Below are 12,551 nucleotides of genomic sequence, written 5' to 3'. Positions count from 1 at the left end.
CCCAGATCGCCAATGAAGGCTACCAGTCATGCTGCACCGTCTACCGCCAAAAGGCAGTAAGCTGCTGCTGCTGTTTAGCAATGCAGTCCCACGTTTGCCGGCACCCGGAAGAGATATGGTGACGGTGAGCTGAGCTGAGCGGGCTCAATGCTTGGCGTGGTATGTTGTCTGCACAGGTAACCCAGGTAAAAAGGCGCGAATCTATTGTCTGCCGTTGCTGTGACGGCGGGGGAGGGGCCTGACGCAATGTACCCAGAACCCCTCGCGGCACTGCTTTGCATCATCCGGGCATTGCGATCTCAACCCATAATTCCAATGGGCGCCGGAGGCTCCGGGAACTGTGGGATAGGTACCATAGTGCAATGCGCCGGAAGTCGACGCTAGCCTCGGTACTGTGGACGCGGTCCGCCGACTTCATGCACTTAGAGCATTTTAGGTGGGGACACACACAATCGGCTGCATACAACCGGTTTCTATAAAACCGGCTTCTATAAATCCGACCTAATTCTGTAGTGTAGACATAGCCTAAGGAGGCAACTCCTGCCCTGCCATGAAGGAAGCAGGTTCTCTGGCAGTAGGTGCTCAGCCACTAGAGTGAGGGGAACATAAGTAGATAAGAGTCCTGACCCAGCCCCATCTTAGGAGAGTCCCTGTCTGCCATGATTCCCTTGGCCCTAATCTTCTGCTCTGTGCTCATAACATGCCCCACTATCTGCTTATTAACCTGCTCAAAGACTGGCACCAGTGTGTGAGGAGCAGATGATATAAGCAGCTGAGGCCAGGGCAGAACTGGGACTAAAAAAAGGGCAGTGGTGCCCAGAAACTGAGGGGAAGCGGGCACACTCCCTGCCACCTTTTCTGGGGTGATTGCAAGTGCCTCTTCACTGATCTTGGTGGTGAGGTAGAGGGGGGCTAGTGAAGTTGGAGGGGGCTAACAATTTATTTATCGTACCTGTACAAATAGTAAACATGCAGGGTAAGATTTGCAAAAAAGGCGTCTCAAGTTAGGCTCCTAAATCTATATTTAGTGGCCCAATTTTTCCAAACCAGGAGTTGCTGGGTGATTAATATATTAATCCTGATGGTTCTCAGGTTTAAAGTAGCCACAGGTTTTCCTTTCTCTCATGGAGATGATCCAAATGCATCTTAATAAAAACAAAGGACAGGGAAGAAAAGACTGGACAAGCCCTGGGTGTTTTGGATTTGTTTTTTTTTTTTTTTTTCAAACTTGCTCCAGTGTCAAAGCCCTATACAAATGACAAGCTGCTTTCTGCTTCACTGTTTCCGCCTTTGCCATGAGCCCCCCATCCCCCTCACACACTCATTCTCCTTCTACCCTCTGTAAGGAGAGTTCATTCTAGGCAGGATCATAATTTTTAAACTGCACATGTACTCCAGGAAACAGGCAAAATGGATGGAAACGATCAGTTAGTTTAATTTGCATACAGCAAATGTCACATTTACAGCAAGGTTGCATTGCAGTATTAATAATGACATGTGCTTAAGTTTATTACCAGAAGAATATGTAGCGTAACAGCAGTCTCTGAGTTGCAATATTAAACAGATGCTTTAGCGAATTCCCTAGCTGCTTGCTCCTGCTTAGCCTTCTCTCTCATCTCTTTTTCTCTCTCCATCAGAAGCGCGTGCTCCTGCTCCCATTCTTTTAGCTTCTGCTCATATTTTGCAATGTCGTCCACTTCACATGCTGGCAGCTTTTCCTTGACGAGTTGGGTGGTCAGGGTCAACAGGCTTTCAGATTCAACCTTGCCAAGCAAATGCAGTTTAGAATACAGATCCTGTCATAAAAAAAGGTTTTTTTAAAAAATCCAGTCAGTCCCAAAATGTCCACATTATTTCCCGGCCTGAAAAAAATGGCTGTTTTTATTTAACTGTTGACTGTGCCATTCTTAGGGGATAATTTAACTTATGCATTTATCTTGGCAAAGTGATTTCATTATAGTAACTGTCCATTTTTGCCATTCTTCCCAAACTCACAACATCTAAATTAGTTTTCATTTGGCAATAACCAAGCTGAGACGATCAATTTTTAATTCAGTTAAGTGCTGGAGTTGACTGAACTCACAAAACTAAAGAGAAACACCATAAATAAAACTCTTACGTATCAAATGATAGATGACCAGCCAACTAAGATAAATGTAAACTAAACACCTCACTGGTGTTTTTAAGCCAATGCTGATATAAGGCTTTGCCTTGGATTGCCTCTATTAGAATCCCTTTCAACAGATGCAAATTATTTAAATAGTCTCTTAGTAATGGCTTACTAAATAGCTCTCATGAGTCCTTGCAGCCATTGTGAACTACCGAATTCCATTACAGACGTTTTCCAACTAATGTGATCTGAAGCTCAGCTATGCTTATACAGACTTTGCAATAGTTCTTGCTTTAGCGCTGTTTATTCAGTGTAGTTAACAGCAAAACTTGGTCAGGAAGCCATGCAGTATTTTTTTCTGAGCTTTGTTATATATCTAGTGCAGTATTTCTTGTGAAGTACCCTGATGAAGCACACAAATATTAATTTGCTTAAGTGCTTCAAGACTTAGATAATTCAACAGGGCCATTTGTGGCTTTCTGGAAGCTTAAGGTGTAGTATGATGTTGCATCATTAAGGCAGTAAAATGCCATTGTCAGTGCAACCTTCCAGAGAACAGGAGGAGGGGTTCTTCCTGGAGGAGGAAGATGACATGGCATCAAGCAGCTTAAAAAGCAAATTTTTACCCTTTGCTCACTCTTCTGAAAGGATCACATTTTCTCACACTGTGGTGGTCTAAATAAAATTCTAATATCTATTTCATAGAGTTGACCTCTATTAGGAGATGCATGAAATAGTGTCTCCTCTTCAGAGTGTGCAGCTATGTTTCTACCATAGCCCCCTGCACAAAGGCTGCAGTGTCTCTGTGTAATTCACCCCCAAACAAGAAGGCAGATATGGGGTACCTAGACAGCTGGGCTAGGGCTCCTGTTGCAAGCTGAAGCCTATGCCCCAATCCGTACTGTGTTCTATACAGTTCGCAGACCCACTGACCACATTCCTTCTTCTCCTCTGTCTGCTCAAAATCTTTCCCCCCTCAGCTCCTGCAGGGAGAGTTGCTATGGAGCTCAGCTCTGCAGTGCCCAGAAGACTGCACTGTTCCTTTAGCGGCCTCTGCACTTCTTAGACTGCCTGACCTTGATGGATGCTGGGGGGGAGGGGAGTGGGGTTGAACGCTACATACTCTGGACCGATGGAAGTTTTTTTAAATGGTTGAGATAGTGGATTCTGTAAAATTCTGATAGATCAACAATTGTTTTGAAGTCAGCAGACCATGCAAATACGTGCTCATATCTGGACATACAGCTCTCTTATTTTGTTTGAAATATTGTTAGTAGACATACTGGCATGTCAGTGAGAAATGTGACGAGTTAGTACGTATCTGGTTGTGGGGGACGGCATTCCTGATAGCTACTTTCACACTGCCAAATTAGTTTTTTTTTGGTTTAAATATAACTGCTAAAAATCATTCCAAAACTTTTCCTACTGCATACCAGGAGGAGGGGACTGCAGAGAGATGGGGAGAGGGATACTGACATGCCAAGACATTAAACAAAAATAAATACAAAAGAATGAGGAACTAGATGATCTTCCGTCACCTATAACAACTGAACTCTTGGACTCTCCGGAAATATTCTAATACGTAAATGAAACTCATTTAGGAAAATAACAGGCTGTAGATGCCAGAAGGCATTTGTAAATAGCTAAATCATTGATTTTTTTTTTTTAAAGCAATTCCCCTGGGCTCCACATGCAGACAGTCCAGAAAGGAACACTGCTTTTAGACAGAATGGTTTGTGTGTGGCTTGGTGCCTCACATGAGCTGTCTGTAGAGCCTTTATGTAACAAAAGCCCTGCCCACTGATCATTTAAACAGCTGGAAAGAGTTACTGGAGGAAAGTTGTACTGAACTGTAGGCCTTGGTGTGGTATCGGAGGACAGGTAATTATTACAATGACAAAGTCAGATACAGTCTAAATTATAACTCTAAGGGTCTGATCCTGGAAGGTGGTGAGTATCCTCTACTCCCAGTCTCTTTAGCAGAGATGGAGAGCACTCAACACCTCTAAGGAGGCACTCTGCCAAACATCTTCCTTATTAGCCAGTCTGCAAAGGATTATTCATGCTGTTTCCAAAAACAGCACCTTTGAATACAAAGCACAGAAATGAATCCAAAAGTATGTGTAGAAAAGCCAGGCAGAGCAAGCCCAAGCATGAAACAAACAGTCCTAGTAATTTCTTGAAGTAAACATGGAATGAAAATGTAGCACAGAGACACCATTGTCATCAGCTACCCCTATACAAACAGTATGAACAACAGAGCTAACCAATTTCAGCTGGAAAAACACAAGCCAATATCATCTGAGTAAAAGGAGAAACTCTACTACCTGTGAGTAGTGTTAAGGCAGGGGTTTGCCCAGACATTGCCAGACTGAGGGCAATCTGACAGAAGCCTAAGTCTGCAATACATTTGCATATAATTTCATACAATTTAAATTAAAAAAAAATCCACGCAGCCTTAATATGTGTATGTGAATCTTCCCTGTGGACACCAGTCTAATAATTTGTACTGTGCACATTAGTAGTAGTTTAAAGGCCAAAAAAAAAGGGGGTGGGCCTGTAACTTCCTAGACTGAAGTTAGAAGCTATAACAGTCATATTTAATGATAACATACCTAACTGGCAACAAATCCTGGACAATGTCAGACCAACGGCATTTGTTTTAACAAGCAAGAGCCCACATATGGTCAAATAATGGATCTGTAATGACACACCATTTTAGCTAACAGGATTTTGATTTATCAGTCTGACGTTATGAAAAGAGAAGATAAAATCCCAGCAGACAGACAAAATAGACAAGTGGCCTTGAGCATTTGTTTCTCTGAAGGCAATTTCCTGTGTGAGGCAGTAAAAATGTAATTCAGTGTCAGTTTTAAAAACGCCAGCTAGCGTTACTGATGCAGGTGGGGGTATCAGTCCATCAGCCTAAAAGGCAAACATATTTATTTGCTGCTGTACATAGTGGAAACCTATTATAGCTTGGTTAAAACTGTAAAAAAGAAAATCTTACTTTAAATTGGGTAAGGTACTCAGGCAGTTTAGACTGCTCTGTTTCTTCAGATTCTATTTGCTTTGCCTTGTGTTCTGATACCTTGACTTCTTCTGATGGTTCTGGATCAGTTTTTACCTCAGGGACAGACTGCAAAATTGTCTCCAGAACATCAATCTGAACAAGAAATCAGAATAGTTACCATGTAGTTTGCAAACACAATCCAACATCATTTCATGAAGGTATTCTAAATATAAACATTGATTTTGAGATGGCTGTACTGTAAGTTGAATAAAAAAAATTCCACAAGGAACACGATTTACTGTTTCAAGAATTAATGCTGTCTAATATATTTGGGAGTGTTAAGGTTGGAATTTTCATAAGTGTTGAAACTCTGTTCCCATTCAAGTAAATGGTAAAACTACCACTGACTTCATTAGGAGCAGAGTTAGGCCAATGCTTGGTGTAGCGAGGCGGTGGGATACCCCACAGCCCTGCTGAGGTACGAACCTCCCGTAACACCAACGTGGGCGGAGCCACTGGGTCCTGCGCCCGCCCCTCAGAGGTCACAGCGCAGACCCGGAAGTATAAAAGCCCGCCTGCAGAGCTCAAGTGAGAACCAGCTGCCGGAGAGACCAGATGTCTGTGCCCGAGCTCCCACTTGGGAGACAGCAGCAGGCCGCGGCCGACCTGAGGTCACACCGGGCCAGCCGAGCCTACCCCTCGCTCGCTACCCCGAGGACTGGCCGAGCCTGCCCCTTTCCAGCTACCCCAATGAGGAGCCGAGCCTGCCCCTTTCCAGCTATCCCGAGGAGGAGCCGAGCCTACCCTTCACTACCTACCCGGAGGAACCGATGCTGTTAGAGACCGCCAAGGACACTAGCATGACCCAGGTACCCTACGAGGGGGAGTGAGTGTGGAAGTAGCGCGGGGGCAGCCAACCCCAGTCTGGCTGCAGCACTGCCAGAGCCTATGTCGGTGTGTTGCGGCAGGATCCCCACTGACAGCAGCGAGTTTCCGCCGCTGCTAGGGCCCCGGGCTGGGACGCAGTGGAGTGGGAGGCTGCGTCCCCCCTGCCACCCACTCCTTGGGTGGCAGACTCCCCCTTTCCCTGGCCTGGAGAGGCTGGGACCTCTTGCTTATCGACTCAGCCCCTGCTTAAGGGCCTGAGTTCCTGACTGTTTGGTTGCTGCCCCACCCTGACCTAGGGCCTGGGCTGCTACAGAACTATTGACTCAGCCCCTGCTTAAGGGCCTGAGTTCCTGACTGTTTGGTTGCCGCTCCGCCCTGACCTAGGGCCTGGGTGTCTGTATGGAACTATTGGCTCAGCCCCGGCCTAAAGGGCTTGAGCCCCTAATCGTGTGTTTGCTGTCCCACACTACTGCAGGGCCAGGACTGACAGTGAACTAGAGCGAGGCGGTGGGATACCCCACAGCCCTGCTGAGGGACGAACCTCGGTCAAGCCCCATTACACTTGGTCTTTCTGAAAAAGCCCATCCGGCCATTACTCTAATTTCTGGCTATAAATATTTCATGGTGAAAATAGTACAGACACAATATACCACAGCATTTATATACTGGGAGCTATTTCGGAATGCTTCTGTAATAGAATCTTCATAGGACATCTCAATTCATCTTTGGCTAAAGTGCACTGGGAACTCATGATCTGTTTAACTGGCAGAAAAAACATCTTTAGTTCAGCAATTCGATAATTTAATAGGAGGAACAGAAAGAAAACACATTAGCACATAGCATCCATAGTACAGACTTGGTTTTAATCTATGCAAGATCCTGGTTCTCTTTGTATTGCTTTCAGCTAGATGTTCTTTGGCTCTCTGAGAGAACTGCCCTGTCTCATGATCTAATTGCAGCAGAACCAAAAGGAATGCATTAGGTTAATGAACTAATTCTATAAACAATTTTTGTATGTATGATCAATGCAAAGGATGGTACTGCTATCTTGATGCTGTTGTGGTATTCGGGGAAAATTCCAGATTCTTGTAACAAGTTAAAATTCTGTCTAGTCTGAATTTTTTCAGGTTCAACTGTTACAAATGCAAAGAGCCGTTATCCTACTGTGAATCTTAATTCTGCATGCATGCCACTAGGATGAAGTGGATCTATAAATAACCACTGAACATTCTAAGCCTCTGATACTTTCCACAAAGCAAAAGTGATCTTGATGCCTGCAGTTTGTTTATTTTTAAAGATCATTTTCCTACTGTCTGCATTTGTATAACACTTAATGAACCAACATCAGGCTAATTTGAAATAGAACATTTCTCAATTGCTGTTTCTTGAGACTGCAATCTAATGGGACCATAAACCAGCTTGAAACTACCAATAATGAAACAACAAGATGAGATAAGTGGCAAGAACAAAAATGCATGCTTAGAAATATGTGTACTCTCATTTGTGGAATTCCTTACAGTATCCAGAGATTTGTTAAGAGCATGTGTATCTTTTTTTGTGCACAGCAGCAGTGAAATAATAGTTACAGTATTTATAATGATAACGAAAAGGACACTGAGTTCTTAGAAGAATAATGACAGGTTTCAGAGTAGCAGCCGTGTTAGTCTGTATCCGCAAAAAGAACAGGAGTACTTGTGGCACCTTAGAGACTAACAAATTAAATTAAACAATTTTGTTAGTCTCTAAGGTGCCACAAGTACTCCTGTTCTTTTTTTAGAAGAATAAGCTCAGCAGGGAAACAAAGGCCTAGCTAGTCAAAGATTAAAGAAAGCTTTAAACCTTAGTAGGAGATTAAATATCTTTCTAGACCACTCTAGAGTTCGTAAAAGCAGACAACAATATAGAACCAGTAGTTTATGACTTATTTATCAAGTCATACTATTGAGATAGTTATTTTGAAGTTTCTCTTTAGATAACAAAATACCTCCAACCAGAAATACACTGCACACACTAAAAATGCATGGGACTAGGTTGTGGAATGGATTAGTGGATCTCTCAAACAACTGTACTAACTGGGGTCACAGAAGTGTGGGTGAATTTAATGGTTTTGATATGGCCCCTATTTATTCACATCTCCAAACCACCCCACAATTAATGTAATTCTGCATGTCGGACAGTCTCACTCAAGGGAGCCCCAGGGCACTGTGGGAAAGAAGGTTTTACAGCACTTGATCCAGCTTCCAGTGGACTCGCTTGAAGATTTTCTGCTGATTTCAACAGCAGCAGGACTAGCCCCAGTGTCTCATCTGGTCAATGCTATTAGTTTCTCTCTTTTATAAACACTACATTCACTCAGAGATAATGATTAAAAATATCTAAAAGGAGCTAGCTCTTAAAATGAGCCTTTAAATGGAGATGGCCAGATCCTCCGCTGGAGTAAGTCAGCATTGCTCAGTTGGGTTTGAATATGGCCCAATATTTTGATGTATAGTGTCATGTTTATGATAATGATAAGTCACTGGTAACTGAGAGCAGAATTACTCCTCAGCAGAAATGAAGTTTCTTGGTGCTGACTACATATACCTCATGGGTTCTACTAGTTCAGCCCTTGAGGATACTAGTCATGAGTCTACAGACGAGTGTCTCCGATTATGGCTGTGGTTAACAATCAGCACCAACTTTAATTTCTGTTACAGTCTGACCGAAAAAAGGTGCAATTTAGACATGACAAAACTCTTCAGAGTAGAAGTTTCAAAAGTACCTAAGGGTGTGTCTACCCTGCAATGTAAGCCCAGGGTTAATAGAACTCCAATTAACAGACTCTTGGTTTGTTAACCTAGGGCTTGAGCAGCTATACTCATATGTAATCCCAGGTTAGGAATTGCTGAACCCTGGGTCCAGCATCTACATTATTCGGGCCTGAGTTCAGCCTCCCAAAATGAAGCTGTTCTAGCCCTTTGTTCATTGTGCAGTGGGAAAATTTGACTGTCCACCAAGATTGACTGTCCAGAGGACACACAGTTGGCTTGTGGGATTGTGGAACACTTTTGGTGGACTCCCTCAACACAAATCCAGTGGAGCTTCATCTACACTGCAAAGCAATAGGGCTTGAACTCTGGATCCCAGCTTGACTCAGGCTCATGGAATCCTGGGACCCTGGGTTAGTGTGATTTGTGTGTAGACAGAAGGAGGGTTAGGCTTGAGCCTGAGTTTGAACTCTGGACCTACAGTGCATGTAGACATATCCTAAGTCACTTAAGTGCGCTTGAAAATTTTAATAACCACCCTGATGGTTCATTCACTAAAATCTGCACAAAGAGGGCTCTGCTAGATCAGGCCACGATCGTTATTTCATATGCAGATAAAAGAAATACAAATTTAGAAGGGACTAGATCAGATCTGAAGTTCTATAAACAGAGACAAAAGCTGGTTTCAGGGTTGTGGCATCAAGGGCCATGTTGTCATTGCCCAAAGCAGGCTGAATGGGTGCTTATTTACTGTGTGATTATAAATCTAAACAAACAAACTTGCCAGGACCTACAAGGCTTCATCCTTCAGGCTTGAAAATCAAAACCAAATGCACGCACCGCAATAACCGACTCTTTGTGGGGTTTGTTGGGTTTTTTATATTCCTTAATGACTCAGATCAGTGGTGTCCAAACTGTGACCAAAGGGCCATCTGTGGTCCTTGGGGCTCTGAGTTGTGTCTCTAAATGGTATTTCATGTTTCAGAAGAAAATGAGTATTTGATTAGGAATTGGAAATGCGTCCCTCGAGCTGCACCCTGCAGTTTCCAAAAATAGCCTCAAACTGAGTCCCACCTCCTCACTGCTTCCTCTGCAGCCCCAGAAGCTGCTCTGCGGTGAGCCTGTGGGGTGCTTGGAGAAGCTGCTCAGCAACTCCCCAGCTGGCCACCTGCTACATGGCAGGGGCAGGTAAAGAGATGTTCTGGTTGTCACTCCTGTTCCCGTCAGGCTGTGAGAGCGCTGGGGAGAGCAGGACAGGAGCTTGGCTGGCTCTGCCTGTGCCTAGAGGAACTCCTAGCAAAGGGAAGTTTCCCTCCCCCAGACAGCCATCCAGGGGAGGGTATAAAAAGAATAAGCTGAAAACCAACAACCAGCTAAGGATTCCATGCCCCAGCCCAGGCTGCTCTGATTTTCATCAGCTGCCAATGGTCCCCTTGAGTCCATTGGGAACAGACTGAATGCAGCACACTCCAACCCATTCCCCCTTCCAGTCCCCTGAGCTGTGGGCTGTTAGAAGGGAGACATAAGAGTAGGCTCTGCTGGCTTTGTGCCCATTGTTGACTCTCTCACACCAGGGGAATCCTGAGCAGACGGCTTGGGACCAGAGCAGAGAATCTGTCCCTAAGTACTGACTGTGGCCCCATGACTTTGTAATATGTCTGGCTCTCAGGCTGTGCACTGAAGGCTGCACTGAACAGACATTGCTTGCTGTCAAGGACTCATCAGAAACCTGCGGTGAGTCAGCTTTGTCCCCACTTTGCAGTTACCAAAACAGGGAGTCCATGGATCACACTTCAGGATTCCATGGGCTGCGTGTGACCCTCAAGGCCATATATTGTGCACAACTATGCCATGCTAAACTCTCTTTTACACTTACCGCTTCTTTGCAGAGCTTTATATCCCCTGGGAGCGAGGCCACATTGTCCATCACTTGCAAAGCTCTGTTCAGGTATCCCGGTGTCCACATCAGTGGCATTTGATGGTACACAGCTCGCAGTCCTTTGTGCAACTCCACTTTTCCTGTTGTACAATAATATCTAAGAGTTAATACTTTGAGCCCTGAGATAAGGAATGACAAAGGGCTGCACTAAAAAAGTGAAAGCAACTCTCGTGGTGTCTAAGGAAATAATAACTTGCTCCAGAGCCTTACAAACATTTACTAATTTGGCCTTACCACACCCTAGTGAGCTAGGTAAGGATTAACATCTGTCTTGCAGATGGAGAAACTAAGGCAGCTGTTAGGCCAAACTTTTCAGCAGAGGCCTCATGTTGGGTGCCCAACTTGACACGTTAAGCCTCATTTCTGGGAATGTTGAGCACCACAACTCCCAGTGACTTTCACTGGTGTTGTAGGTGCTCAGCACCTCTAGAAATCTGGCCCATTTACCAAGAGTTAATACATTATAAAACATGAAACACCTGTGCTACATATAGAGAAATGAAGATCAACACTCCACAGCGTGGTAACATGTTGGTAAATGCTGACCTACAATGGTAACCAGTCTAAGCTCTTGACTGTCATCATGGTAACTAATGGTGTATTTTTGTTATACCCTTTTGATCCAGCCTTACCTTTCTTACTGCAGTTCATATAACCTTTAATTGTACAACTTAGTTAGAATTATGGCTCTGACAATGCAAGCTATTAAAACAGATTTTTCTTACATGGAGGAGGATGATTGAGGAAAAGCACAGTAACAAATGCAAAGACAAAGCTTATTGGACTATGGCTAAATTTAAATTGCTAAAGTGCTCCAGGTCAGGCTATGCCTAGAGACATCTTTCACTCTTGCAGAGGTCTCTTCTGTTAGTGTTGGCAAGATTGTAGAATACGTGACATTGCAGTAAATTGCTTTTGATCCACTGAATGTCAATGTCATGGGATGAGGACTATTGCTTACAGATAACAGTAAAGTACATTTTCTAAATAGAACCACTTCTCAGCCAATCTATATAGCGTAACAAATCTGAATGCCAACCAAACAGCAAAAATCTACCTGTAACAATATCTCAAAGGGATGGTAAACTAACAGCCCCATGGAAAACTTGCTTTCAAATTTACTTACAACTTTTATCTCCCTTTTGATTGAGAGTGCAATTTTTTCTTACAGTCAGGTTAAATCAGAATCAATATCCTTATTCTGCCACTACACATTTTACTTTGAAGTTACATTTTCAAAACATGTCTAGTTTTTATTACCTTTGATAGATTTCTAAAATAAACTGATACAGTGATGGAGCAATCATGTAAAGCTTGCTGCTAAAATAGGTGTTTACCCAGAGGTAAATGGCAGTTTTGCAGTGGAGAGGGAAGAAAATCACTATGCATTTTATAGTCTTCTGTGAAACGCAGGAATTATGAAAGTTAAAAGAAATACAGAGGTGAAATTTCAAGAGAATTCAGATCGATCACTATTTATTTAAATAACATTGCCTAGCACACCACACTTGGTGCTACTTACACACATCCAGCATACTCGGTATGCTGCGGAAAATGCACTTTCAATATCAGCAATCTCACTTTGGAAACATTGATGTTCTAATGAAATGCAATCATTTAAAAGAATACCTCTACTCATTCCATTGTAGCAGGGCAACCTGAAGGGGAAGCCCACAGGGAAGGGAAGGTGTGAAACTGACAGCAATTTTAGGCACAATTTTCAAAGTTAAATCTGTTACTCCATTCTTAGTTCGCATCATGGTGACCTCCCCACCCTGACTGACACAAGCTAAAGATGGACTGAAAATCACTGGTCTACAATTTTTGAGAAGTCGTCTGCTTCAGAGATAAAAT

At 43.5% G+C, this 12,551-nt stretch overlaps 1 protein-coding gene across 1 annotated transcript in view; it reads right to left on the bottom strand.

The window, feature by feature from the left end:
* Positions 1 to 1,411: 1,411 nt before the first annotated feature.
* The window catches only part of MRPS27 (mitochondrial ribosomal protein S27), a 63,365-nt gene continuing 52,225 nt past the window's right edge, over positions 1,412 to 12,551 (bottom strand). Inside the window, exons 9-11 of the mRNA XM_024219838.3 lie at positions 10,635 to 10,777; positions 5,121 to 5,276; positions 1,412 to 1,796 (exon numbers count right to left, since the gene is read on the bottom strand). Coding sequence (XP_024075606.1) covers positions 1,557 to 1,796; positions 5,121 to 5,276; positions 10,635 to 10,777 — 539 coding nt within the window. The 3' untranslated portion in view covers positions 1,412 to 1,556. The remainder of the gene's footprint in view (positions 1,797 to 5,120; positions 5,277 to 10,634; positions 10,778 to 12,551) is intronic.

The sequence above is a fragment of the Terrapene carolina genome, unplaced genomic scaffold (assembly GCF_002925995.2).
Source record: "Terrapene carolina triunguis isolate 2854851 unplaced genomic scaffold, T_m_triunguis-2.0 Scaffold69, whole genome shotgun sequence".
In the NCBI taxonomy this organism is placed as follows: domain Eukaryota; kingdom Metazoa; phylum Chordata; order Testudines; family Emydidae; genus Terrapene; species Terrapene triunguis.
This window is presented reverse-complemented; position numbering and strand designations above follow the sequence as displayed.